Here is a 24,949-nt window from a genome sequence, read left to right on the forward strand (position 1 = left end):
CCCCTGAAAAGCATTCTGGAGACAAGAAGAGTCTAACCCTTCTGTTCTATGCCTTCCCCATCAGGTGGCCAAAAGGTACCAGGAAGACTGAATCATTATCTTCAGAACAATAGCCTGTTGTAGAAAAAGAGAAGAGGGAGTTTGGTGGGGGATCTCATCCTATGTGATGGTTTCTAAGATACAAACCAAGTTTTTGGAAACTTGACGGGGGCAAGTAGGAAACAGATTTTTCTGAGCCTTTCCTGGAGTAGTTTCTGCTGTTCCAAACCATGGAGGTAGTCCATGTAGGTCATAGGGCTTGGTCTTACACTAAAAGGGTATTGTCAACCTCTGCATCTTTTCTTCCCCTTCCTTACCTGCTTAACTCCTGACCTGGAATTATCACCGGGTGTGAAAGGCAGCCTATTCTGTGTGTTGATTCTTTCTTGGCATTTCAGTTAACACCAGCAAGCCTGCTCTCTAGGCATAGGTGGCAGTTAATCTGTTGGATTGAAACCATGGAATAATGTCACAGCAATTCTGTAACTCTTGGAGTCCCTACCAGTCTGGGGTAGGTCAAATTTATCTTTCTTACATTTATAGCGAAGACTAAGGAGAAAAAAAGAGAACTTATAACTGAAACTTTATTGTACAAGTGTTCAGTAGAGGTAGCCTCTTCTTCTCTGTTACCCTCAATAAATTGTTGCTTGAGGAAGGTTTTAGGAAAAGCCAAGTCTCCCAAAAACTTGTTTGCCTTAAGTAATTAATTTTGTCTCAGTTTTTCTTCCTTAGAGTTTAAGGCTGTTGCCTCCTCTCCTACCTTTTCCTTTTCTTCATGGGTTATGTTTCCCAGTCTCTTCTGTGTTCTTCAGGATTTCCTCCCATTCTTCAGCATGAGAGCAGCCTAGGGGTGGGGCGGGGATAGGAGACTGACAAATTACTAGTGTAGATTTGGTCGTTATGGAATTTTTTCATTCAAGTATTATCATTTAAATGGGGATGGCTGAGTTGCAAGGTTCTCAGGGCACACACTTACTACAAGCTTATGTGTAGGATTTACCTGGTTCTCATGATGGGTAGTTTACCTGCCTGTATCAGCACAACTCAGCAAAAGCTTTTCCCAACTAAATGGATACAAGAACTCTATCTGGGATTCCCCAAGGATTTAGCCAGATTTATGGGAAAACCCTAAATCTGAGCATTGTCATGAGCCTATTCTTTATACTTGGTACCTGTTGCCATTTCACCTGCTCGGCAAAATGAATTTATGTCATCCTCATGTGGCTCTATTGGGAGATAATTTAAACTTCCCTCCCCTAACCCTGATCTGGTATCTTCCTGCTTAAAAATATTCTTCAGCGGGCAGCCAATTCATCTTAGAACTTGCAGTTTTTCCTGTGAGAGGACCAGCACCCCCACTGCCCCTACCCCACAAAATAAGGTATGGACTGTGTGATTTCAGGCATGGTTTTGTTGTGGTGTGAAGAGAAGGTGTTAGCTGCTGAGTTCTGTTTGTCAGCAGAGCCTGACAGACTCATGCTGGCGCTCACTAGGGCTGGGCAACCAATCACAGCTGGAACAGTTATCGTCATGGAGTCCCTGTGGGCTTCCTCTATCAGGTCACATCCCAAAATAACATTGGGCAGTATTTCAAGTGAAGAAATGAAGGCTTTCAGGGCTGTAGCCAGCCTGGAGTGTGAGATTCTGTGTGAAATAGTTGGATCTGCTCCAGCGCTTTTGATCTGCATGGTAGATGAGCAATAAAATGCACAAAACACATTGGAAACACGTGAGGAAATTCTCCTGGCCCTGCTGCTTCCTTGGAACTGGTAGGGCACTGAGTGGGCTGATCCTCACCTCCCATCTCTCAGCAGGATTATAGTTGGAGGAGAACAAACCCTGGAAAAGAAATCTTCCCATTAAAGGGGCATTGCTACAGTTCTTTTAACAGTCTTTCCAGAAGATGCTTGTTAGGTGGGCTCTTTTGGGATAATTGAGAACCTGAGAGTCCTGAGATGCCAAGGGCATCCCCCACCAGGGAGAATAGGGGCCTTTTTTTTTTTTTTTGAGACAGAGTCTCGCTGTGTCACCCAGGCTGGAGTGTGGTGGCACGATCTTGGCTCACTGCAATCCCCATCTCCTGGGTTCATGCCATTCTCCCGCCTCAGCCTGCCAAGTAGTTGGGACTACAGGCACACGCCACCACGCCCAGCTGATTTTTTGTATTTTTTAGTAGAGATGGGGTTTCACTGTGTTATCCAGGATGGTCTCGATCTCCTGACCTTGTGATCCGCCCACCTCGGCCTCCCAAAGTGCTGGGATTACAGGTGTGAGCCACCGCACCCAGCCCGATTGAACTTTTTATTAATGATAAATGTGTTATAGAAAACTGAACTGTTATGAACATTGAGGTCTGGCTTAACAGAGTCTGGCTTTTTGTGGAACAAAAGACCTGAAAAACTGGCTTTTTGTGGAGTAGAAAGCAGAGGTGTGTCCTGTGTAATAAAAGGATGTGGAGTTCAGAGCAATATCTGTTCATGTAGATAGAGGGGCAGGACATCTTTTGGAGACTTCTGCCCTTACTACTCCCTCCCATTTCCCAATAAAAATATTTACTATGCCTAGCCACTGGAACTGGTGGGTATGTCTTAGAACTTATATTGCTGGTATGTTGTTATATCTCTCATTCCAGAATATTACTGCTGGTCGTTTAACCCTGACCATATGGTGCTAGGGGGGTTTCATGCATATGTGCCAGAGGTGTCACAGACTTAGATTTATCCAGCCCTCTCTGATTGTATATGTGAGAAAACCGAAGCCTGGCTTCTTGCCAGTTTGCCCAAGGTCACAACTGATAAATACCAAAAGCTGGGCCTTGGTCTCCTTAGAGGCGTGACCTTTCTCCTCAGTTCATATAGTGTCACAACATAATGGAGAGAGAAAGCCAGCATGGCCTATGGGGTTCAACAGGCCTGGGTTTAAAATCTGGCTTCCACCACTTGCCAGATGACCTGAGCATGTAGCCCAATCTTTTTCGGCATCAACTTCCTCATCTTCAAATTGATAATGTGACTGGGTACAGTGGCTCACGCCTGTGATCCCAGCACTTTGGGAGGCCAAGGTGGGAGAATTGCTTGAGCTCAGGAATTTGAGACCAGCCTGGGAAACATGGTGAAACTCCATCACTACAAAAATACAAAAAAAACTAACCAGGTGTCTGTAGTCGCAGCTATTCGGGAGGCTGAGGTGGGAGGATGGCTTGAACCTAGGAGACAGGTTGCAGTGAGCCAGGATTGTGCCACTGTACTCCAGCCTGGGTAACAGGCAGACCCTGACTCAAAAAAACCCAAACCAAAACCAAAATGGTAATGGTAATAGTATCTGTAACCAAAAATTGTAGAAAATTGGGTAATTTTGCAAAGTGTCTGGCATGTAGTAGATGCTTAAATGGTAGCTGTTAATCGTAAATGATTTTCCCCTTTCTGTGCTAACATTTTGGCTCCTAAAATTATTTGAAACCAACTATCCCATGCTGACCAGTTGCCATCTAATGAAAATGACACTTTGAGAGGTTGGCCCCAAGCCAACCAAATCAGAGAGATAAGGAGATTAATGCTCTTCCTTCCCCAGTATTTTTCTATGCCCAGGCATCCCAGCCAGGTGGGACTACTGTTGACAGTGGTTTATTTAGCACTTTTTCTCCAAGAAGCTCAGGGCACTTTACCAAAAGTGACAGCTCTCCTGAAGAAGGGAAAGCCACATCTTTGCCAGCCACAGATGCCTCCAGAGTTCTGAGACCCCAGCCCCAAGAGCTACAAAGGTTTTCTTTAGGCTTCTAGGATCCCTCAGGTGGAGCAGGGGCATTCTCCTTGTGGATCTATGGCGAGCCTGGTTTTTTAATTGTAAATGTGGCTGAAGGGACCTCCTCAGTTCCTGCCGTGAGCTGATAGGAGTGGTTGGTGGGTTTGTATGTATGTATATGTGTGTGTGTATGTATGTATGTATGTATGTATTCATTTATTTTTGAGACGGAGTCTCACTCTGTTGCCTAGGCTGGAGTGCAGTGGCACGATCTCCTCGGCTCACTGCAGCCTCCACCTCCTGGGTTCACGACATTCTCCTGCCTCAGCCTCCCAAGTAGCTGGGACTACAGGCGCCCGCCACCACGCCCTGCTCATTTTTTGTCTTTTTTAGTAGAGACGGGGTTTCACCATGTTAGCCAGGATGGTCTCCATCTCCTAACCTCATGATCCGCCCACCTCAGCCTCCCAAAGTGCTGGGATTACAGGCGTGAGCCACCGTACCCGGCCAGGTTTTGGTTTTTTGTTTTGTTTCTTGTTTGGTTTTTTTTCTTAGCACTTCCAAAGATACACACCAAGGCCAGTGGTGGTGGCTCATGCCTGTAATCCTAGAACACTGGGAGGCTGAGAAGGGCAGATCGCTTGAGCCCAGGAGTTCAAGACAAGCCTGGGCAACATGGCAAGGCCCCATCTCTACAAAAAAATTTAAAAATTAGCTGGGGGCCAGGCATGGTGGCTCATGCCTGTAATGCCAGCACTTTGGAAGGCCAAGGTGGGCGGGTCACTGGAGGTCAGGAGTTCGAGACCAGCCTGGCCAACGTGGTGAAACCCCGTCTCTACTAAAAAATACAAAAATTAACCTGTAATCCCAGCTACTCAGGAGGCTGAGGCAGGAGAATTACTTGAACCAGGAAGTGGAGGTTGCAGTGAGCCAAGATCTTACCACTGCCCTCCAGCCTGGGTGACAGACCTAGACCCTGTCTCTTTAAAAAAAAAAAAAAAAAAAAAAATCCACGAAGATACACACCAAATTGAACAGTGGTTTCTCTATTGAGAGCAACAGAAAGACAGCCATGGGGGACTTTGGCTTCACCTATAATATCTGAAATGTTTTTATCATGAGAATGTTTATGTTTTACTTGTATAACTAGAGACAAAAATGATCAAAACAAAACAATTTTTCTAATCCCAGCTACTCAGGAGGCTGAGGCAGGAGAATCACTTGAATCTGGGAGGTGGAGGTTGCAGTGAGCTGAGATCATGCCACTGCACTCCAGCCTAGGTGACAGACCGAGACCCTTTCTCTAAAAATAAAAAATAAAAATAAATTAACAAAAAAAAAAACGCACAAAGATGCACACCAAATTGAACAGTGGTTTCTCTATTGAGGGCAACAGAAAGACAGCTTGGGGAACTTTGGTGTAGGGGACTTTGGCTTCACCTGTAATATCTGAAATGTGTTTTTCATGAGACTGTTCATGTTTTACTTGTATAACTAAAGACAAAAATGATCAAAACTTTTTTTTTTTTTTTTTTTTTTTTTGAGACGGAGTCTCAGTCTGTCTCCTAGGCTGGAATGCAGTAGTGCTATTTTGGCTCACTGTAACCTCCGCCTCCTGGGTTCAACGAATTCTCCCCGCCTCAGCCTCCTGAGTACCTGGGATTACAGGTGCCCACCACCGTGCCCGGGTAATTTTTTTTTTTTTTTTTTGAAACGGAGTCTTGCTGTGTCTCCCAGGCTGGAGTGCAGTGGCGTGATCTCGGCTCACTGCAAGCTCCGCCTCCCGGGTTCACGCCATTCTCCCGCCTCAGCCTCCCAAGTAGCTGAGACTACAGGCGCCCGCCACCACGCCCGGCTAGTTTTTTGTATTTTTAGTAGAGACGGGGTTTCACCATGTTAGCCAGGATAGTCTCGATCTCCTGACCTCGTGATCCACCCGCCTCGGCCTCCCAAAGTGCTGGGATTACAGGCTTGAGCCACCGCGCCCGGCCTTTTTTTTTTTTTTTTTTTTTTTTTTTTTTGAGACGGAGTCTAGCTCTGTTGCCCAGGCTGGAGTGCAGTGGCCGGATCTCAGCTCACTGCAAGCCCCACCTCCCGGGTTCACGCCATTCTCCTGCCTCAGCCTCCTGAGTAGCTGGGAGTACAGGCGCCCGCCACCTCGCCCGGCTAATTTTTTTTTTTTTGTATTTTAGTAGAGACGGGGTTTCACCGTGTTAGCCAGGATGGTCTCGATCTCCTGAACTTGTGATCCGCCCGTCTCGGCCTCCCAAAGTGCTGGGATTACAGGCTTGAGCCACCGCGCCCGGCAATGCCCGGGTAATTTTTGTATTTTTAGTAGAGATGGGGTTTCGCCATGTTGGCCAGGCTGGTCTCAAATTCCTGACCTCGTGATCCGCCCACCTCGGCCTCCTAAAGTGCTGGGATTACGGACATGAGCTACTGCGCCTGGCCAACATTTAATTTTTCAAAGCGATTTGAACTGAACCAAGTTCTCGTCTGATGGATGGATCCTTGATTCCTATTCTGTTCTGAAATACACTTCTTTTTCCTATAAGCAGGAAAGTTCTTATTACCAAAAGCTGGCAGTTTGATAAGGAATGGAGACTGTAGTAAGGAGTAGGTGAGGGAACCTGCTGATCCCTAAAACAGAGCATTGAGCTGTGGGATTTGCTGTAGACTGTAGGGCCTAATGAGTGCTTTTTGAGGCCCTTTCTACTTACAGTGGCTCTCCTTGTCATCTTGTTGCCTCTTTTAGTTTGTTCTTGGTTCAGAGGCTAGATGTCTGTGGTATAACTTAGGCAACAAAACAGGGATGGGGCTGGGCACGGTGACTCATGCCTATCATATCAGCAATTTGGGAGGCCAGCGTGGGAGGATTGAGCCCAAGAATTTGGGACCACCCTGGGCAACATGGCAGAATCTCTTCTACACACACACACACACACACACACACACACATACACACACGGTGGCGCATGCCTATACACACACACACAGAGCCATATGTGGTGGCGCATGCCTGTAGTCCCAGCTACTCGGGAGGTGGAGGTAAGAGGATCACTTGAGCTGGGCAGGTTGAGGCTGTAGGGAGCTGGCATCGTGCCAGTGTACTCCAGCCTGGGGTAACAGAGTGAGACCCTGTCTCAAAAAAAAAAAAAAAAAGAACCAAGGATGGAGTCCCTCTCTCTTGGGACTAACGTGGGGCTCTTCATAGCTCCAGGTACTTTAGTCCTTCAAGAAAGGAAGATGTCCTTTGCTGTTACCTCTTGGTTGACCTCTTGAAATCGTTCTATGGTGGAACTAATTCTCATTGCATTTTTAAAGTATGCTGTGGCATGCCTGGCCTACTTCTTAACAAAAAAGAAAGGTAGCATTTTCTGACTTCTCAACTAACATGGAAAGCTGGACACAGGCACAAATGCATACCTATCTACCTGCCTTCAGAGCAAACTTTGTCTCCAAGAGCTCAGCAGAAATGCTCCCAGCCTAGTGAGGTACCAAGTGGTTTGTGGAAGGTCCACCCAGCTTGGATACTTGAAGGAGAGCCTAAAAGGTACCCTCTGACCTCCAGTGTTAACTGTCAGATCTTAGTGTCAAAGTCACTTTCAGCCAATCTTTCCAGGGTGAGCTCGTTTATTGGAGCAGGAATAGACTCAAACCAACTTGGATCTCCTCCTCCTCGAGATGTGTGGTGTTTTCAGTTTTGTTTTTGTTTGTTTGTCTTCGAGACGGTGTTTTGCTCTGTTACCTATGCTGGAGTGCAGTGGTACAATCTTGGCTCCCTATAGCCTCCTCCTCACTGGCTCAGCCTCCCAAGTAGCTGGGACTACAGCTGCACACCACGACACCTGGCTTATTTTTTGGGGTGTTTTTAGCAGAGACAGGGTTTTGCCGTGTTGCCCAGGCTGGTCTCGAACTCCTGGGCTCAAGTGATCTCCCTGCCTCAGCCTCCCAAAAGGAGCCACTGCATGTGACCCAGTGTGTTTAAGAGAACTCTTTTGTTTACCATTTAAGTATCAGGGTTTTCATCCTTTCTTCAATTACAGTTAGTTCCAAGCCTGAAGTAATGTTGCTAGCTAGAGAATGAACATGGGGCAGGGGATGGAGTTAGGGTATATTTTCTGGGGTGAATATTTTTCATATTGAGCTCCTGTTTGCTAATACTGGAGTTTGTTGACCTAGAATGAACTCTTTATTGATTAATTCAAGACAAGCAAAGCCTACAAATAAATACCAAGTTCTCACTGAAAAACATAAAAGCTGGGAAAAAACAGAATTTGTTCAATTGGCAAACATTTGTTGATTACTGTTATAGACCAGGTGTTGTTAGGAGTATAGTCCCAGACCTTCTTGGCGGTTAAGAAATTGCCTTTCTCATCCAATGTATCTCTTTCTTACCTCCTACCCCTTATGTTGTAAAGTATGGTGACTTGGAGTGAGTCCTTGGCAAATGGAGGCTATGATAATCTATAATAATCATCATCATTCTAATATGTAATAGAAGTAGAGGGGATCTATAAATGTTTCCCAAACTTGTTAACATTCTCTTGTAGCTCTTGGTACCATCCTGGCAGCATTTTGTAAAGTTCTGCTATTGGAAAAGAACTAAAGCCTCACTGAAGTAGTTGCTTTCTTATGACGATAGAAGTTAGGACTGGGAAAGAAGACGAAAGTGCTAGATCTGCTTCTGAGGGGATAGAAGGATAGAAAAGGAATCAGCAAAACTCAGTCACACCATTGTTTGTATATTGTCTCACTACTATTGCACTATAGTGTTAGAGTTGAATAGTTTTGAAGGAGGCTTTATGGCCCACCAAGGTCTAATATATATTCCACCTGGTCCTTAACAGAGTTTGCCATATGTAAATTATAGTATTATGACTAGGGCCGGGTGCGGTGGCTCACGCCTATAATCTCAGCACTTTGGGAGGCCAAGGAGGGCCTCCTGCAGTCGGGAGTTCGAGACCAGTCTGACCAACATGGAGAAAACCCGTCTCTACTAAAAATACAAAAAATTTAGCCGGGCGTGGTGGCACATGCCTGTAATCCCAGCCACTCAGGAGGCTGAGGCAGGAAAATCACTTGGACCTGGGAGGCGGAGGTTGCGATGAGCTGAGACGCACCATTGCACTCCAGCCTGGGCAACAAGAGCGAAACTCTGTCTCAAAAAAAAAAAAAAAAAAAAAGGCCGGGCGCGGTGGCTCAAGCCTGTAATCCCAGCACTTTGGGAGGCCGAGACAGGTGGATCACGAGGTCAGGAGATCGAGACCATCCTGGCTAACACGTGAAACCCCGTCTCTACTAAAAAATACAAAAAAATAGCCGGGCAAGATGGCAGGCGCCTGTAGTCCCAGCTACTTGGGAGGCTGAGGCAGGAGAATGGCGTGGACCCGGGAGGTGGAGCTTGCAGTGAGCTGAGATCCGGCCACTGCACTCCAGCCTGGGCGACAGAGCGAGACTCCGTCTCAAAAAAAAAAAAAAAAAAAAAAAAAAAAAAAAAAAATTTTTTTTTTTTTTTAAATAAAAATAGTATCATGAGTAAAGAACGTGTGTGATGTATTTGCTCTTGATTATTTAAGGAAAATGCTAAGCAAGTAGTAGGATTATTGATAGTAGAATCTTTCTGCCTAATATTACTAATCCATGTTCTTATGTATATGTTCTAGGATCTATCTGGTTCAATAGATGACCTCCCCATGGGGACAGAAGGAGCTCTGAGTCCTGGAGTGAGCACATCAGGGATTTCCAGCAGCCAAGGAGAGCAGAGTAATCCAGCTCAGTCTCCTTTTTCTCCTCATACTTCCCCTCACCTGCCTGGCATCCGAGGCCCCTCCCCGTCCCCTGTTGGCTCTCCCGCCAGTGTTGCTCAGTCTCGCTCAGGACCACTCTCGCCTGCTGCAGTGCCAGGTACCCTCAAGTGCTGGGCTTTAGGGAGAGGGAAAGGTGACTGCCCCCAGTAATATTAAGGAGTCCTAGTCTTCCCCTGGCAGAGAAAGCATCTCTGGCTCATGCTTGCATAGTTTCCCCCTTAGCATTTGGAGAAGGGAGATTGGAACCTGTTGGCTGGATCTCTGTGTTTGTGATACTGGGAGGTACTTGGCCTCTCCATGAGCCATTTCTAGCTCTGAATTGACTACCTAGCTAGAATTCCCAGGCTTAGCCATGATATTCTTATGTTGTTCTTTGTCTGGAGCAGGCAACCAGATGCCACCTCGGCCACCCAGTGGCCAGTCGGACAGCATCATGCATCCTTCCATGAACCAATCAAGCATTGCCCAAGATCGAGGTGAGAGCCTGGATGTTGGGGAGGGGCAGGGAGCTAGGACAGACATTTGAGTGCCCTGTGCAGTAGCTTTTAGAGAGCTGTTTGACCATGAAGCTTAGGACAATCCCTGCAGCAAATTGTTTTTATATTCTTTAAAAGTTGACATGATAATTGTACTTATTTATGGGGAACATAGTGATGTTTCAATAGATATAACGTATAGTGATCAGATCAGGGTAATTAGCAGATATATAATCTCAAACACTTACTACTACTTTGTGCTGAGACCCAGCAGCAAATTGTGAAGTTAGAGTGGGCTTGGCCATGTTAGTGTCTCCATTTCTCAGTACTTATCTCTGTTTTGATGGTTGCCCTCTTACATTTTGCCTCATGTGGTCGGCAGTTGCTGAAGACTCAACATTTGGTCTTTACTCATTAAGTCATTCATTTTGTTTTTTGTCATTCCTTTTTGTCTTTTCAAACCTCCATTTAGCAGAAACAGTTGGCATGCCCTGGTTAATGGCTTATGTCACTCTGAAGGTGCCTAAAATGACACACCACCATATAGAAAATCAGATAGAGACTCCATGCAAGTAGCTGCTAAAGAAAATGTAGATGGTAAAGTCCCAGGATAAGGAGGGAGAGCATTTGTTCGCATTGTATAAAGCTAATAACTATATGGATACTACCCACAAATAGGTTATATGCAGAGGAACCCCCAGATGCCCCAGTACAGTTCCCCCCAGCCCGGCTCAGCCTTATCTCCGCGTCAGCCTTCCGGAGGACAGATACACACAGGCATGGGCTCCTACCAGCAGAACTCCATGGGGAGCTATGGTCCCCAGGGGGGTCAGTATGGCCCACAAGGTCAGTATACTACCCAGTTAGGAGTAGATAGGGGTGAGAGGAGAAAACAGTTCCTTGTCTGATATGTTGCCATCTAGCTTGTAACCTTGTGAGAGAAGGGCTGTCCTTTGCCTTAAATCCACCCAGGCCAGGCCCTTGAAGAAGGGCAAGGAAAGATTCCATTTGTCTCCACTTACTCCGTCACCATGAGAAAGTCTTTCAATTTCACTGAGCCTCTGTTTCATTTGTAAAAATGGAGATAAGGTGTTTACTCCACCATTGAGCACAGACAATTAATACATGGTAGCTATTGGTTATTACTTTTTTAAAATTATTTTTAGTGAATAAGTCATAATGGAATAGATCTTTGCTCAAAATTGCAGCCCTAGGCAGATCAAAAGTTGAGTGTCTTACACAGAGCATGGAGATAGAAAGGAAGTTATCTTCTTCTGGAAGTTGAAGTGCCTGTGTGGCAGCAAAGCCAGCCTTGCTCTGTGCTGCCTTTAAGATGGAGTGGATAACTGACCTGCCTTTACATGCTTCTGGCACCCCCCCACTTTTTCTCATGGAGATAAAGGCTACCATGAAGTTGGTCTCTTTCCTAACCAAAATATTGAATGACATTGTTTGGTGTTCTAGAGTTGAGAGATATTAGTGAGTTGCTAGTGAGTCACTAACCAAGTCTCTGTCTTCTCTTCCTCCCCTCTCAGGTGGCTACCCCAGGCAGCCAAACTATAATGCCTTGCCCAATGCCAACTACCCCAGTGCAGGCATGGCTGGAGGCATAAACCCCATGGGTGCCGGAGGTCAGATGCATGGACAGCCTGGCATCCCACCTTACGGCACACTCCCTCCAGGGAGGATGAGTCACGCCTCCATGGGCAACCGGCCTTATGGCCCTAACATGGCCAATATGCCACCTCAGGTTGGGTCAGGGATGTGTCCCCCACCAGGGGGCATGAACCGGAAAACCCAAGAAACTGCTGTCGCCATGCATGTTGCTGCCAACTCTATCCAAAACAGGTAAGGCCTGGGAAGTGGAGAGGGTGTCAGTTCTAGAAAATGTATTGTAGACCCACTCAGATTATTGAGATGCTTCTGGACCTAAATCGGGGGGGAAAATGGGTGTGTGTATGAAGTGTTAATTCTTACATGTCTTAGATGGGTCTGAAATTTCACATGACTAAACATCATATGTAAAGAACTTTATAAAAAACAGGGTTGGCCGGGCGCGGTGGCTCAAGCCTGTAATCCCAGCACTTTGGGAGGCCGAGATGGGCGGATCACTAGGTCAGGAGATGGAGACCATCCTGGCTAACAGGGTGAAACCCCGTCTCTACTAAAAAATACAAAAAGCTAGCCGGGCGACGTGGCGGGCGCCTGTAGTCCCAGCTACTCGGGAGGCTGAGGCAGGAGAATGGCGTAAACCCGGGAGGCGGAGCTTGCAGTGAGCTGAGATCCGGCCACTGCACTCCAGCCCGGGGACAGAATGAGACTCCGTCTCAAAAAAACAAAAAAACAAAAAAAACAAACAAACAAAAAAAACAAAAAAAAACAGGGTTTTGGCTGGGCGTGGTTGAGTGGGACTACAGGCACACACCACCACACATGGCTAATTTATTTTTTATTTTTTATTTATTTTTATTTATTTACTTATTTTGAGACAGAGTCTCACTCCATTGCCCAAGCTGGAGTGCAGTGATGTACTTTCAGCTCACTGCAACCTCTGCTTCCCAGGTTCAAGCGATTCTCCTGCCTCAGCCTCCCGAGTAGCTGGGATTACAGGCACCCGCCACCATGCCCTGTTAATTTCTATATTTTTAGTAGATACTGGGTTTCACCATGTTAGCCAGGCTGGTCTCGAACTCCTGACCTCAAGCGAGCTGCCTGCCTTGGCCTCCCAAAGTGCTAGGCATGATCCACCATGCCTAGCCTTTTTTTTTTTTTTTTTTTTTTTTAAATAGATATGGGGTCTCACTATGTTGCCAGGGCTAAAGACAGCTTATTTTGATTTGCAAAATAAGTGTTCAGAGTAGGTGGTTTAACTTCTATCAGTCAACATTTTGGTTTCCAAAAGGATTCTTAATGATACATATGTCTTGGATCTTTGGTGTTAGAAATAGCAAATGGTAAGCTTGTGGTTTGCCATTTCTCTTACTGTTTTATGTGGTCCTGTGTGTTGACTCTGGTGCTAGAGTGCAGAAGGCTCACGTGATTAGGTTTAACGACTTCTTTGGCCACTAAATCTTACTGAGTTGTTGATGAACCAAGGTAAAATAGGGTGATTGACTATAAAGAGCTGGATTTGGTAGAACTTCAGAAAGATGGAAGTGCAAAGTTCGCATTAGCCCATCAAGAAATAATGCAAAGCCACCTCTGGGTGATATGCTGAGGGTTCCAGTCTGGAATTTAGCATGACAAAAAGTGGTACAGTTCGGCATTTCATCTATGTCTTTTGCCACAGACAGGGCCCTTAAATGGAAATACAACTTGACTTTGGAGGTGGCTTTGAGGAAGGCAGTACTTAAAAGACACAGCAGGGCTCTGCTTCAAAGAATTGTACCCTTTGAAATTCAGCTATTGTGGCTGGGTGCGGTGGCTCACTCCTGTTATCCTAGCACTTTGGGATACCGAGGCAGGTGGATGACCTGAGGTCAGGAGTTCAAGACCAGCCTGCCCAGCATGGCGAAACCCCATCTCTACTAAAAATACAAAAAATTAGCCAGGCATGGTGGTGGGCACCTGTAATCCCAGCTACTTGGGAGGCTGAGGCAGGAGAATCGCTTGAACCTGGGAGGCGGAGGTTGCAGGTTGCAGTGAGCCGAGATCGCACTGTTGCACTCCAGCCTGGGCGACAAGAATGAAACTCCCATCTAAAAAAAAAAAAAAAAAATTGGCCGGGCACGGTGGCTCACCCCTATAATCCCAGCACTTTGGGAGGCCGAGGCAGGCGGATCACGAGGACAGGACATTGAGACCATCCTGGCTAATACGGGGAAACTCTGTCTCTACTAAAAGTACAAAAAATTAGCCAGGCATGGTGGCGGGCACCTGTAGTCCCAGCTACTTGGGAGGCTGAGGCAGGAGAATGGCGTGAACCTGGGAGGCGGAGCTTGCAGCGAGCCGAGATCACGCCACTGCACTCCAGCCTGGGCAACAGAGCGAGACTCTATCTCAAAAAAAAAAAAAAATTAAATAAACTATTGTTCGCTATCCAGAACTTGAACTCTCTTAGTATCTTTTGTGGGATGTAGAAGATAAGAGAATCTGGGTGTTAGCTGGACATGGTGGTGCATGCCTCATAGTCTTAGGCACTCAGGAGGCTGAGGAAGGCAGATCGTTTGAGCTCAGGAGTTTAAGGCTGCAAAAAGCTATGATCACACCACTGCACTCCAGCCAGGGTGCCAGAGCAATACCGTATCTCAAGAAAATAAAGAAAAATAATATCCGGATGTTGCATAGTTCTAGTTTTGGGACCCATCAGTGTTTTCCTTTTAATCCTAACTAGATGATCACACAGCATTATTTGGCTCAAGTTCAAATCTAAAAGCCCAGAGTCTAACCTTTGTCTCTCTCACTTTCCATCTTCTTCCTTAGGCCGCCAGGCTACCCCAATATGAATCAAGGGGGCATGATGGGAACTGGACCTCCTTATGGACAAGGGATTAATAGTATGGCTGGCATGATCAACCCTCAGGGACCCCCATATTCCATGGGTGGAACCATGGCCAACAATTCTGCAGGTAAGTGCTAGTCATTCTCACTAGGGATTTCTTCAAGAGTCACATCACAGCTAAACTTACTGGTCTTGAGAATTTTTTTCTCTTTTACAGGGATGGCAGCCAGCCCAGAGATGATGGGCCTTGGGGATGTCAAGTTAACTCCAGCCACCAAAATGAACAACAAGGCAGACGGGACACCCAAGACAGAATCCAAATCCAAGGTAGCAATTTTTGTCTTGACTCTTTCAATTTTGTGTCCTATCTTTTTCAGTGGTAGGAAGGAAAAAGAAAAGAAAAGAGACAAGATCCCAGCCTTTTATGACACCGGACTAGATAGTCTCTGAAAAAGCTGCTGTTGCCTCCTCTTATCATGAAGGGTCTCAGAATAATAGCTCAGTGAGTTGGGTCTGGGTTGGTCTAAGGGATCCTGGTAAATAACATAATATTCTCACAGCTGTTTGTTATGGGGGAAATGCCAGACCCTGCAGCATCAAACTCTTTGTACTGTTTGGCTGGTGCCCTCTGTGAAACCGTGCCTCCTGTACTCAAGCATTGGTAGATGGGGTGTGCCATGGGCAAATAGTTGCTCTTCTCTTCCTGAACCTTACTCGTGGCAGCAGGAATGGTACCCTGTGTACTGTAAAGAAGGAGATAAGGCACATGAGACTTGATTCCTTGACTTCCCTTAGGTTGGTCCTGGGTGTGCTGTTAGGCTGTGCAGAAGTAATGGGTCCTACTCAGCATTTGAGTCATTTGAAATATTTCTGTCCTTGGCCATACCTCACTTTCCCTATCTATATACGTAGGGAAAATAAAAATCATAGCTGTTACCTCCTATGAGTTTTCACCTCTAGCTCCCAGCCCTTTTGACCATCCTTCTGTCTTGGACAGGATGATATCCAAAGCCCTTCAACCAGGTGGGAAACCCTTCCTTTCTTTAGAAGAGGCAAAGAGTTTCTTTTCATTTTAGTCCATCCCATTGCCTCAAGATCATGTTGTGAGTTTTTCGATTTACCTAAAACATAGTACCTAAGTATGTTCAGGCTCCTGGGTAGTAGTGTGGGAGTAGTAGTGGCTTTGATGTCAGATGGACAAGGATTTGATCCTCAGCCTGCCACTTAAAAGCTGTGAGATCTTACGCTTTGCCTCCTGGTGCCTGCTTCCTTATCTTTAAAAATGGGGATAATTTTATAATCTCTAATATATAAAGGCATCTAGCATCCCACCCAGTACATAACATATATTCAGTGTTAGCTTCCTTCCTTTATAGGAAAAATAAAAATTGGTTCTTTTTTGGCCCTTCAACCTTGTGAAGGCAGGGCAGGTGTTAGTGACCACCCCAGAGTAAGAAGCTTTAACACTGCTCCAGTCAAGAGACTTCTGAGACCCTTAGCATAGGCTTTGAATCTGACCCATTCCTATGAATTTTGACCTGAACCTTCCAGAAATCCAGTTCTTCTACTACAACCAATGAGAAGATCACCAAGTTGTATGAGCTGGGTGGTGAGCCTGAGAGGAAGATGTGGGTGGACCGTTATCTGGCCTTCACTGAGGAGAAGGCCATGGGCATGACAAATCTGCCTGCTGTGGGTAGGAAACCTCTGGACCTCTATCGCCTCTATGTGTCTGTGAAGGAGATTGGTGGATTGACTCAGGTGAGTGGGTGCCTGACACTTGACTGCCCCTGTGGTTTCCACAAACCCCTTTCTTAGGTACTCACTGGCTTCACGTGGTACCATGCATCCCACAGGGACATCATCCTCTCCTGCTCTCTGAGTCGAATATTGATAATATTGATAGACCAGGGAGCACAGGTTTCCCAGAAGATAAGGCAGGAAGCAGAGACCTCCCTGGTAGTATGAGGTATTAGCAGTAAGTTTACCGTGTATCTAGGGTCCCACTGAGATGCAAAGCTAGGGAAGGTCTGTGGGCATTCTGATTCCATGGGAGGCAATTTGGCATAGTAGCAAAGACAGGATTTGGAGAGATGGACCTGGTTTTGAGTCCCTTCTTACCCACTTACAACATATATGACCTTAAGGTGTGTAACCACTCTGAACCTTAATTTTCTTATTTGTAAAATACAAACACTATGTAACAGTATATAACTCACTAGACTATCAAAAGTTAGAAAAACCTTGACTTTCAGCAAGGTTTCTGCCACATAAATCAGCCTGCAAGATGGTACAGAGGCAGCCAGAGTATAAGTAGATCTTCCCATTCCTGGAATCTTCCCAGTAGAGACAGGATTTCAGGAACTGTTTAGTAGAAATAGCTTATTATAAAGGAAGAAGTAGTAGGAAATGATGTGTTTAGTTTTTCTGTATGGGAAACTTAAATGATAACCTGAATTGGACACCACCCAGAGCTTGCGCCTACTCTGATACCTTACAATTTTGTAGACTTAGCCCAGGAGGCAAACAGGTGAGGCAGCACAGGCAGACAGCAGACTGTGCCTTGCAGACTTTCCTCCTGTGTGTGTTCTGTAGTCACCAGACCAGAAGCCTGCTGTTGGATCAGTTTGTGGCTGAGCTCGGGGAGGCGTGGCAGGGAGGGACTTATTCCAGACCTTCTAAATCAGAAGAGGAAAACAGCTGTCACCAGCAGAAAAGAAAGTGATTGGAATGAAGCCAGCCAACAGTCAGTTATGAATTCCTTCTCCCTTCAGGCTTTATTCCCCTCCCCCACAAAGGAAAACAAAACAAAACAAGACACGTGCATACTGCCACATAACTGGCATGAGAAGCAAAGCCATGGAAGGCTTTTGAGGTGACTCCGTGTATATTCCTGCCATTCTCCCTGATACTCAGATCTCATAGTCAAGTCTTCCCTGCCTATAGGGAAGGGGAGCTTTGGGTTAGGTTTCGCTCGCTTCTGATTGGGTGAGCTTCAGGGTTCACTGAACCTAGGATGAGATACAGAGAGAATTCTGATGTCTGAGTCTCTTCCAGATTGCAAAAGGATGCAAACCTTTAAAATGCCTTGTAATTGAACTTTTAAAAGACAGTGATAATTCAGGGGCAAAAGAGTGCTTTTTATAAGTTAGTTTATGAAGGCTCCAAGAAAGCAAAGCTGCATCTTGAGCTTATCTAAAGGATTAGTAGGGTTTAGGTGGAAGAGTGGCCAATCCAGTAGACTGGCCTAGATGCCACGGAGATGGGAGAGAGTCTGGATATTTCCCACCAAGGCCGTCTCCAACCATGAAGACTTAGCTCAGGTGTTACCCACTCTAAGAAGTATTCCTAGTCACCTCTGCCCCATCTAGGTTGTCCCCCTCTGTGCCTGTTGAAACTCCTCTTTCTAGTGTCATGGGTACCGTATCAGCAGACATTACGACTTACTGAACTTCCTTTGTGTATAGGGACTGGAAAACCCTTGTTCCCAGGCCTTGGGGGAACAGATTTACCATATGGTAGATGAATAAGCGTAAGAATACATGAAGAAGGAGACCTGTCCATCTAGAGCAGAAAGACTAATTGTAGGGAGCATCTGGGGAATGGGCTTGGTCAGTGTGCCCTAAAGCTGAGGGAAGGAGGCAGAACTGTAGGTTGGCTGCTGGGGAGGTACAAAAGTCATAATAAGGCCGGGCGCAGTGGCTCACGCCTATAATCCCAGCACTTTGGGAGGCCGAGGCGGGCGGATCACGAGGTCAGGAGATCAAGACCATCCTGGCTAACATGGTGAAACCCCGTCTTCTCTACTAAAAATACAAAAAATGAGCTGGGCGTGGTGGCGGGCATCTGTAGTCCCAGCTACTCGGAGGCTGAGGCAGGAGAATGGCATGAACCTGGGAGGCGGAGCTTGCAGTGAGCCAAGATCGCGCCACTGCACTCCAGCCTAGGTGACAAAGCGAGACTCCGTCTCAAAAAAAAAAAAAAAAAAAAAAAAAAGTCATAATGAGGCCCTGGGCCAGGCACAGTGGCTCACACCTGTAATCCCAGCACTTTGGGAGGCTGAGACGGGCGGATCATCTGAGGTCAGGAGTTTGAGACCAGCCTGGCCAACATGGCCAAACCTTGTCTCTACTAAAAATATAAAAATTAGTGGAGCATGGTGGCAGGCGCCTGTAGTCCCACTGCTTGGCAGACTGAGGCAGGAGAATCACTTGAACCCAGGAGGAGGAGGTTGCAGTGAGCAGAAATGGCGCCACTACACTCCAGCCTGGGTGACAAAGTGAGATTCTGTCTCTAAATAAATAAATAAATAAGACCCTGAACACCTGGACCATCAGGACAGTGACTGGTAAGGGAAAGGGATCTGCGGTTATTTGTCAGTGAGATATGTTAGGGGAGCCAGTGGCACAAGAATGTCAAATTTGCAGGGAGCACCATGCCAAGAAAAAAATCAGATGTGTAACTTCTCAGTTTGACAAAGCAAGTCAAGCAGGGTGGTCATTGATACTATCACGAGTCTCCATTTTATAAAATGTTAGTTTTTATTAGTGCATTTAAAATAGGATTTAGGGCCAGGCACAGTGGCTCATGCCTGTAATCTCAGCACTTTAGGAGGCTGAGGCGAGTAGATGACTTGAAGCCAGGAGTTTGAGACCAGCCTGGCCAACATGGTGAAACCCTGTCTCCACTAAAAATACAGAAATTAGCCAGAAGTGGTGGTGCACGCCTGTAATCCCAGCTACTGGGGAGGCTAAGATAAGAGAATCGCTTGAGCCCGGGAGGCAGAGGTTGCAGTAAGCTGAGATCGTGCCACTGTATTCCAGCCTAGGCGACAGAGCGAGATTTATTTTTTCTGTCTCAAAAAAAAAAAAAAAAGGATTTAGATATGCAGATGATTTGTACACCATTTTTCAGCAGTGTACTAAAAAACTGGACTCTGAATTCTGTTCCAGTAGTAATGTGAAATTTGCCCTGTTTTGCATAAGCACAGTCTGATAGTTGCAGTGGAACATCCTGAGGGTAAAACGAAGCCAGCTGCAGATTTAGCACTTCTTGTGGAGTATCCACCAAGCAAGTTTAACTTTTTTAATTAACTAAGAACTGTGATTTTACAAAGATGAATACCTTGCAGCCTGATGGGGCTTGGGACTTTCGGGCAGAAAACCAGGCGGGAGATATACCCCGACTCTTTTGGTTTGATTATACAGGTCAACAAGAACAAAAAATGGCGGGAACTTGCAACCAACCTCAATGTGGGCACATCAAGCAGTGCTGCCAGCTCCTTGAAAAAGCAGTATATCCAGTGTCTCTATGCCTTTGAATGCAAGATTGAACGGGGAGAAGACCCTCCCCCAGACATCTTTGCAGCTGCTGATTCCAAGAAGTCGCAGCCCAAGATCCAGCCTCCCTCTCCTGGTAAGGATGGGGTCAGTGGCCCCACCAAGGCTGAGAGGGTCTGTTGCCCTGGCCTCATATTCAGTGGTACCTGCCTCCAGTAGGATATGCCAAGGATCTGTGCTCTGCCTTGCCCTACCACAGGGCTTAATAGGTTGGCTGACTAGAGAGTGGGCAGTGGAAACTCCCTTGGGAGGTACTCTGCAGCAGCCTTTAAAGTTTTAATTTTTGTTGTGCAGCTGGCAACTTGCCAAATGTTTGTAAAGTTGTGAATGGGAGGGGCACAAGAGGAGTTGAGGGAACTGACAAATGGCAGCAAGACAGGGCCATCTGGGAGCTTTGGCCCCTTGATGTCAGCACCTTAGAATGCAGCTCAGACTAGAGCCCTGAATTCCCCAGGGAGCTGAGATGGTAATGAATGGAAAGGAGGGAGTGGGGAAAGGATATGAATGGAACTCCCTGATGGGAGTGCCTCTGCCCACCCTCCTTTCTGAGAGGAGGCTGAGGCCTAGGGCGAGCCTAGAGAGGGAAGAAGACCAGGGTGCCTGGAAGGTGGGTGTAAACACATGTGCCCTGGTGTTGACCTCTGAGGGTGTAATGAGTGCCTGAGATGACTCATCAGCTGGGGAGGCCTCAGCAGTGGGATATCTACTGCCAGGAATGGTAACTATTGGAAACATTAATTACTAGTAGTTTTGTACTCATCAGCTTAGAAGAACATTTGAACTTGAGAGATGACACCAAGCTGGATGCTTCAGAACAGGAGCTCGTAGACTCCTAAAATACATCCCAGATTTGGAAGCCCCTCCCTACCCAGGATTTGGGAGGTTCTGACTGGAGCTCATGCACCAGCATTACAGGGTTTAATAGGTTAGAAAAGGTCCTTTGGAGGAGTGAAAAGAAATAGCCAGGGAAGCTGGCAGTGACTCAAGGAATCACCAGCATGGTGATGTCATGGCCACATCACTCCTCTTTTCTACATGTAAAACAAAAACAAAGAGCTACAAAACCCTCAAATTCCCGTCTTTATGACCTGGCCTTGTAGATCCTCTGCTAAGAAGGGTGATCAGGCTTTAAAGGCCTTAGGAAGAACTTTCCCAAAGAGATTCTGGGTCATTCGTGTGTTTGTGTGAGAGTTAAACACTTTCATGCCAAGCAAACTGCTCAAATTGTATCTCTGTCCACAGCGGGATCAGGATCTATGCAGGGGCCCCAGACTCCTCAGTCAACCAGCAGTTCCATGGCAGAAGGAGGAGACTTAAAGCCACCAACTCCAGCATCCACACCACACAGTCAGATCCCCCCATTGCCAGGCATGAGGTATGGCCAAGAGCAGGGGCAGATGGTTGGGAGGGATGGCTGGAGATAAGTGCATGGGAACTCCTTTGCAGCCAAAGGGTGGTCTTTGCCTCTGCCTTCCCAGCCAGTGACTACTGCGTGTCCTGTGTTATATTGGAGAAATTGGTCTATTTGTGGTCTAATTGGTTTTCCTCACTCTGGAGCAGGAGCAATTCGGTTGGGATCCAGGATGCCTTTAATGATGGAAGTGACTCCACATTCCAGAAGCGGAATTCCATGACTCCAAACCCTGGGTATCAGCCCAGTATGAATACCTCTGACATGATGGGGCGCATGTCCTATGAGCCAAATAAGGATCCTTATGGCAGCATGAGGAAAGGTGACTGATCTGATTGCTATTTGAGCTTGTGCTCGTAAAGATGGGACCAGTGAAATGGTGGGAAATCTTGAGAGTGGCTCAGGGTTCTTGTGGAGCCATCTTCTGAGATAATGCATTTCCTGCCCTAACTACCCCTCTTCATCCCTACCTCCTTTCTTGTCTCCTCCTTGACCTCACCTTGTCATCCCTTAACAAGTACATGCCTTTTGCTGGTTGGGGCCTCTTTAGATCTCTGTTTTGAACTTGTCTGGAAAACAATGAGATCAAACTTGAAGAGGGCCTGGGTCTTTGGAGCAGACAAATATATATTACCAGCTTTGCCAACTTACCAGTTTGTTCACTGCTTGCCTTTCTACACTCAGCTCCAGGGAGTGATCCCTTCATGTCCTCAGGGCAGGGCCCCAACGGCGGGATGGGTGACCCCTACAGTCGTGCTGCTGGCCCTGGGCTAGGAAATGTGGCGATGGGACCACGACAGCACTATCCCTATGGAGGTCCTTATGACAGAGTGAGGTAAGCATGACCCCAGCTCCTGTCCACCCACCAGCACCCTGAGGCTATAGTGGGCTCAATCTGTCTCTTCAATTTTGTTTAGGACGGAGCCTGGAATAGGGCCTGAGGGAAACATGAGCACTGGGGCCCCACAGCCTAATCTCATGCCTTCCAACCCAGACTCGGGGATGTATTCTCCTAGCCGCTACCCCCCGCAGCAGCAGCAGCAGCAGCAACGGTGAGTAAAGCCTGGTCTTGGTGCTGCTGTGACTCAGGCTTTGCCACTGCCCACCCTGATCCTGTGTTTCTTTGCCTCCTGTAGACATGATTCCTATGGCAATCAGTTCTCCACCCAAGGTACCCCTTCTGGCAGCCCCTTCCCCAGCCAGCAGACCACAATGTATCAACAGCAGCAGCAGGTGAGGAGGGTAGCTGGGAATGGACCGGCATGCAGGTTCGTCTTCAAAGCTAGTTAGTAAACTAACGTGTTGAAGTCTAAGAAGCTCACTTTAGATATTTTGGCATTCTTCTCTCACCTGACTGGCCAGTCCTGCTTGAAGAGCCAAGTCCTCAATCTCTTCTCTATTTGGAGTTGGAAGGGGCTAGAAATAGACCTTATTTTGATTGTTAGGTTTTGTATATTTTTCTACTTAGAGCAAGGGAGGGGAAGAAAGAGTGGTGGTTGCTTTTGGAAACAACTTCAAAAAATAATTTGTTAAGGTGATTCCCATGTTTCCTTGGAGTCTATGGCCACCAGGCATCTAGTTGTAGCCATCTCGGCATCTGTGGGCTTTATGTCCCTGAGTGCAGAGTATTAACTTCCCCTCTGCTTGTCTCTGCCTTAGAATTACAAGCGGCCAATGGATGGCACATATGGCCCTCCTGCCAAGCGGCATGAAGGGGAGATGTACAGCGTGCCATACAGCACTGGGCAGGGGCAACCTCAGCAGCAGCAGTTGCCCCCAGCCCAGCCCCAGCCTGCCAGCCAGCAACAAGCTGCCCAGCCTTCCCCTCAGCAAGATGTATACAACCAATATGGCAATGCCTATCCTGCCACTGCCACCGCTGCTACTGAGCGCCGACCAGCAGGCGGCCCCCAGAACCAATTTCCATTCCAGTTTGGCCGAGACCGTGTCTCTGCACCCCCTGGCACCAATGCCCAGCAAAACATGCCACCGCAAATGATGGGCGGCCCCATACAGGCATCAGCTGAGGTTGCTCAGCAAGGCACCATGTGGCAGGGGCGTAATGACATGACCTATAATTATGCCAACAGGCAGAGCACGGGCTCTGCTCCCCAGGGCCCCGCCTATCATGGCGTGAACCGAACAGATGAAATGCTGCACACAGATCAGAGGGCCAACCACGAAGGCCCGTGGCCTTCCCATGGGACACGCCAGCCCCCATATGGTCCCTCTGCCCCTGTGCCCCCCATGACAAGGCCCCCTCCATCTAACTACCAGCCCCCGCCAAGCATGCAGAATCACATTCCTCAGGTATCCAGCCCTGCTCCCCTGCCCCGGCCAATGGAGAACCGCACCTCTCCTAGCAAGTCTCCATTCCTGCACTCTGGGATGAAAATGCAGAAGGCAGGTCCCCCAGTACCTGCCTCACACATAGCACCTGCCCCTGTGCAGCCCCCCATGATTCGGCGGGATATCACCTTCCCACCTGGCTCTGTTGAAGCCACACAGCCTGTGTTGAAGCAGAGGAGGCGGCTCACAATGAAAGACATTGGTAAGGAGATCTCCCTCATTCGGTTGCCTAATCTGCCCCTTTCCGTCTTGTCCATTGTTCCCTCCACCTTAATATTCTGGATGAGGTTGAATCTGGTCCAATATTGACTAAAATAGAACCAAAGAACTTTGGAAAAGGAAGAAATAAGCTAACTAAAAGTTTTCCTTCAAAACATTGCCATGCAGTGATGTCCTAGACAGACAGCTTAGAAGCCATGAGGGGCTGGTGTGTGTCATCTCCCAGACAGGAACTGCCTTCTACATTGTGTTATCTTCAGAGTAGCCTCACTGATGGGGCAACCCTGGGGGTGCCTCCAGCCAACCCGGGCTTGGTGGATGGACGACATGGAGGTTTATTTCAGGAACCCCGGAGGCATGGCGGGTAATGATGTCCCTCAAGTCTGGTCTCCTGGCAGAGAGCACATGGGCATTAGATACCATCAACATCCTGCTATATGATGACAACAGCATCATGACCTTCAATCTCAGTCAGGTGAGTATCAGTGCCTGCGGAAGATTGAGATGGTTTGGGATCTTCTTAGTGTAGACAATGGGAATGTCTCATCTTTAGCCACCATGGTCTTTCTCTTTCACTCTTGTAGATATCTTCCATGCCAGTACTTTGCTTCCTTTGCCTCTGGGCACGGGCCTAGGATCTTGAGAGCAATAATAATTTGTTTACATGATACCTTAACACAGGATTGACTTCAAAAGGAATTTGGGAGACACTTTGGGGTATTAGTAAGAATGCAGATTCTATTGATGCCCCTGGGGACACCACATTTTCTAGAAGAATCTTGTGTTTTTTGTTTTTTTTTAATAGAGACAAGGTTTCACTATATTGCCCAGGTTCATGAACTCCTGAGTTCAAGTGATCCTCCCAAAGTGCTAGGATTACAGGCGTGAGCCACCAGGCCTGGTCTGAATCTGTGGTCTTTTTATCAGTGAGCAGAGTACATTGTTTCCATTTTTCCCTTTCTTCTTTGAACAGTAGGGGCCTTTGTTGATCCCAGTGTCCTTAGATGTAGAGTTGGATGGGGGATTTGGTTGTTTAACAATATTCTTACAAAGCTGATTGTTCAGACCCACCCTCCATAGGATGTGCACACTAGTAGAGGTGCTGGAAAGAGTTTCTGCTGCAT

General features: G+C 47.0%; 1 protein-coding gene across 2 annotated transcripts in view; it reads left to right on the forward strand.

Moving 5' to 3' along the window:
- ARID1A (AT-rich interaction domain 1A) overlaps positions 1–24,949 on the forward strand; it is an 87,282-nt gene that overhangs the window by 56,531 nt on the left and 5,802 nt on the right. The window contains exons 5-19 of one of the 2 annotated variants that reach the window (XM_050794270.1): positions 9,447–9,687; positions 9,977–10,066; positions 10,745–10,912; positions 11,602–11,914; positions 14,489–14,634; positions 14,725–14,834; positions 16,059–16,268; positions 19,715–19,922; positions 21,089–21,221; positions 21,404–21,579; positions 21,942–22,092; positions 22,175–22,309; positions 22,394–22,490; positions 22,917–23,808; positions 24,170–24,300. In XM_050794270.1, the coding sequence (XP_050650227.1) occupies positions 9,447–9,687; positions 9,977–10,066; positions 10,745–10,912; positions 11,602–11,914; positions 14,489–14,634; positions 14,725–14,834; positions 16,059–16,268; positions 19,715–19,922; positions 21,089–21,221; positions 21,404–21,579; positions 21,942–22,092; positions 22,175–22,309; positions 22,394–22,490; positions 22,917–23,808; positions 24,170–24,300 (3,201 nt within the window). The remainder of the gene's footprint in view (positions 1–9,446; positions 9,688–9,976; positions 10,067–10,744; positions 10,913–11,601; positions 11,915–14,488; positions 14,635–14,724; positions 14,835–16,058; positions 16,269–19,714; positions 19,923–21,088; positions 21,222–21,403; positions 21,580–21,941; positions 22,093–22,174; positions 22,310–22,393; positions 22,491–22,916; positions 23,809–24,169; positions 24,301–24,949) is intronic. The other variant, XM_050794271.1, reaches the window with a different exon arrangement.

This window comes from Macaca thibetana, chromosome 1, assembly GCF_024542745.1.
Source record: "Macaca thibetana thibetana isolate TM-01 chromosome 1, ASM2454274v1, whole genome shotgun sequence".
Taxonomy (NCBI): domain Eukaryota; kingdom Metazoa; phylum Chordata; class Mammalia; order Primates; family Cercopithecidae; genus Macaca; species Macaca thibetana.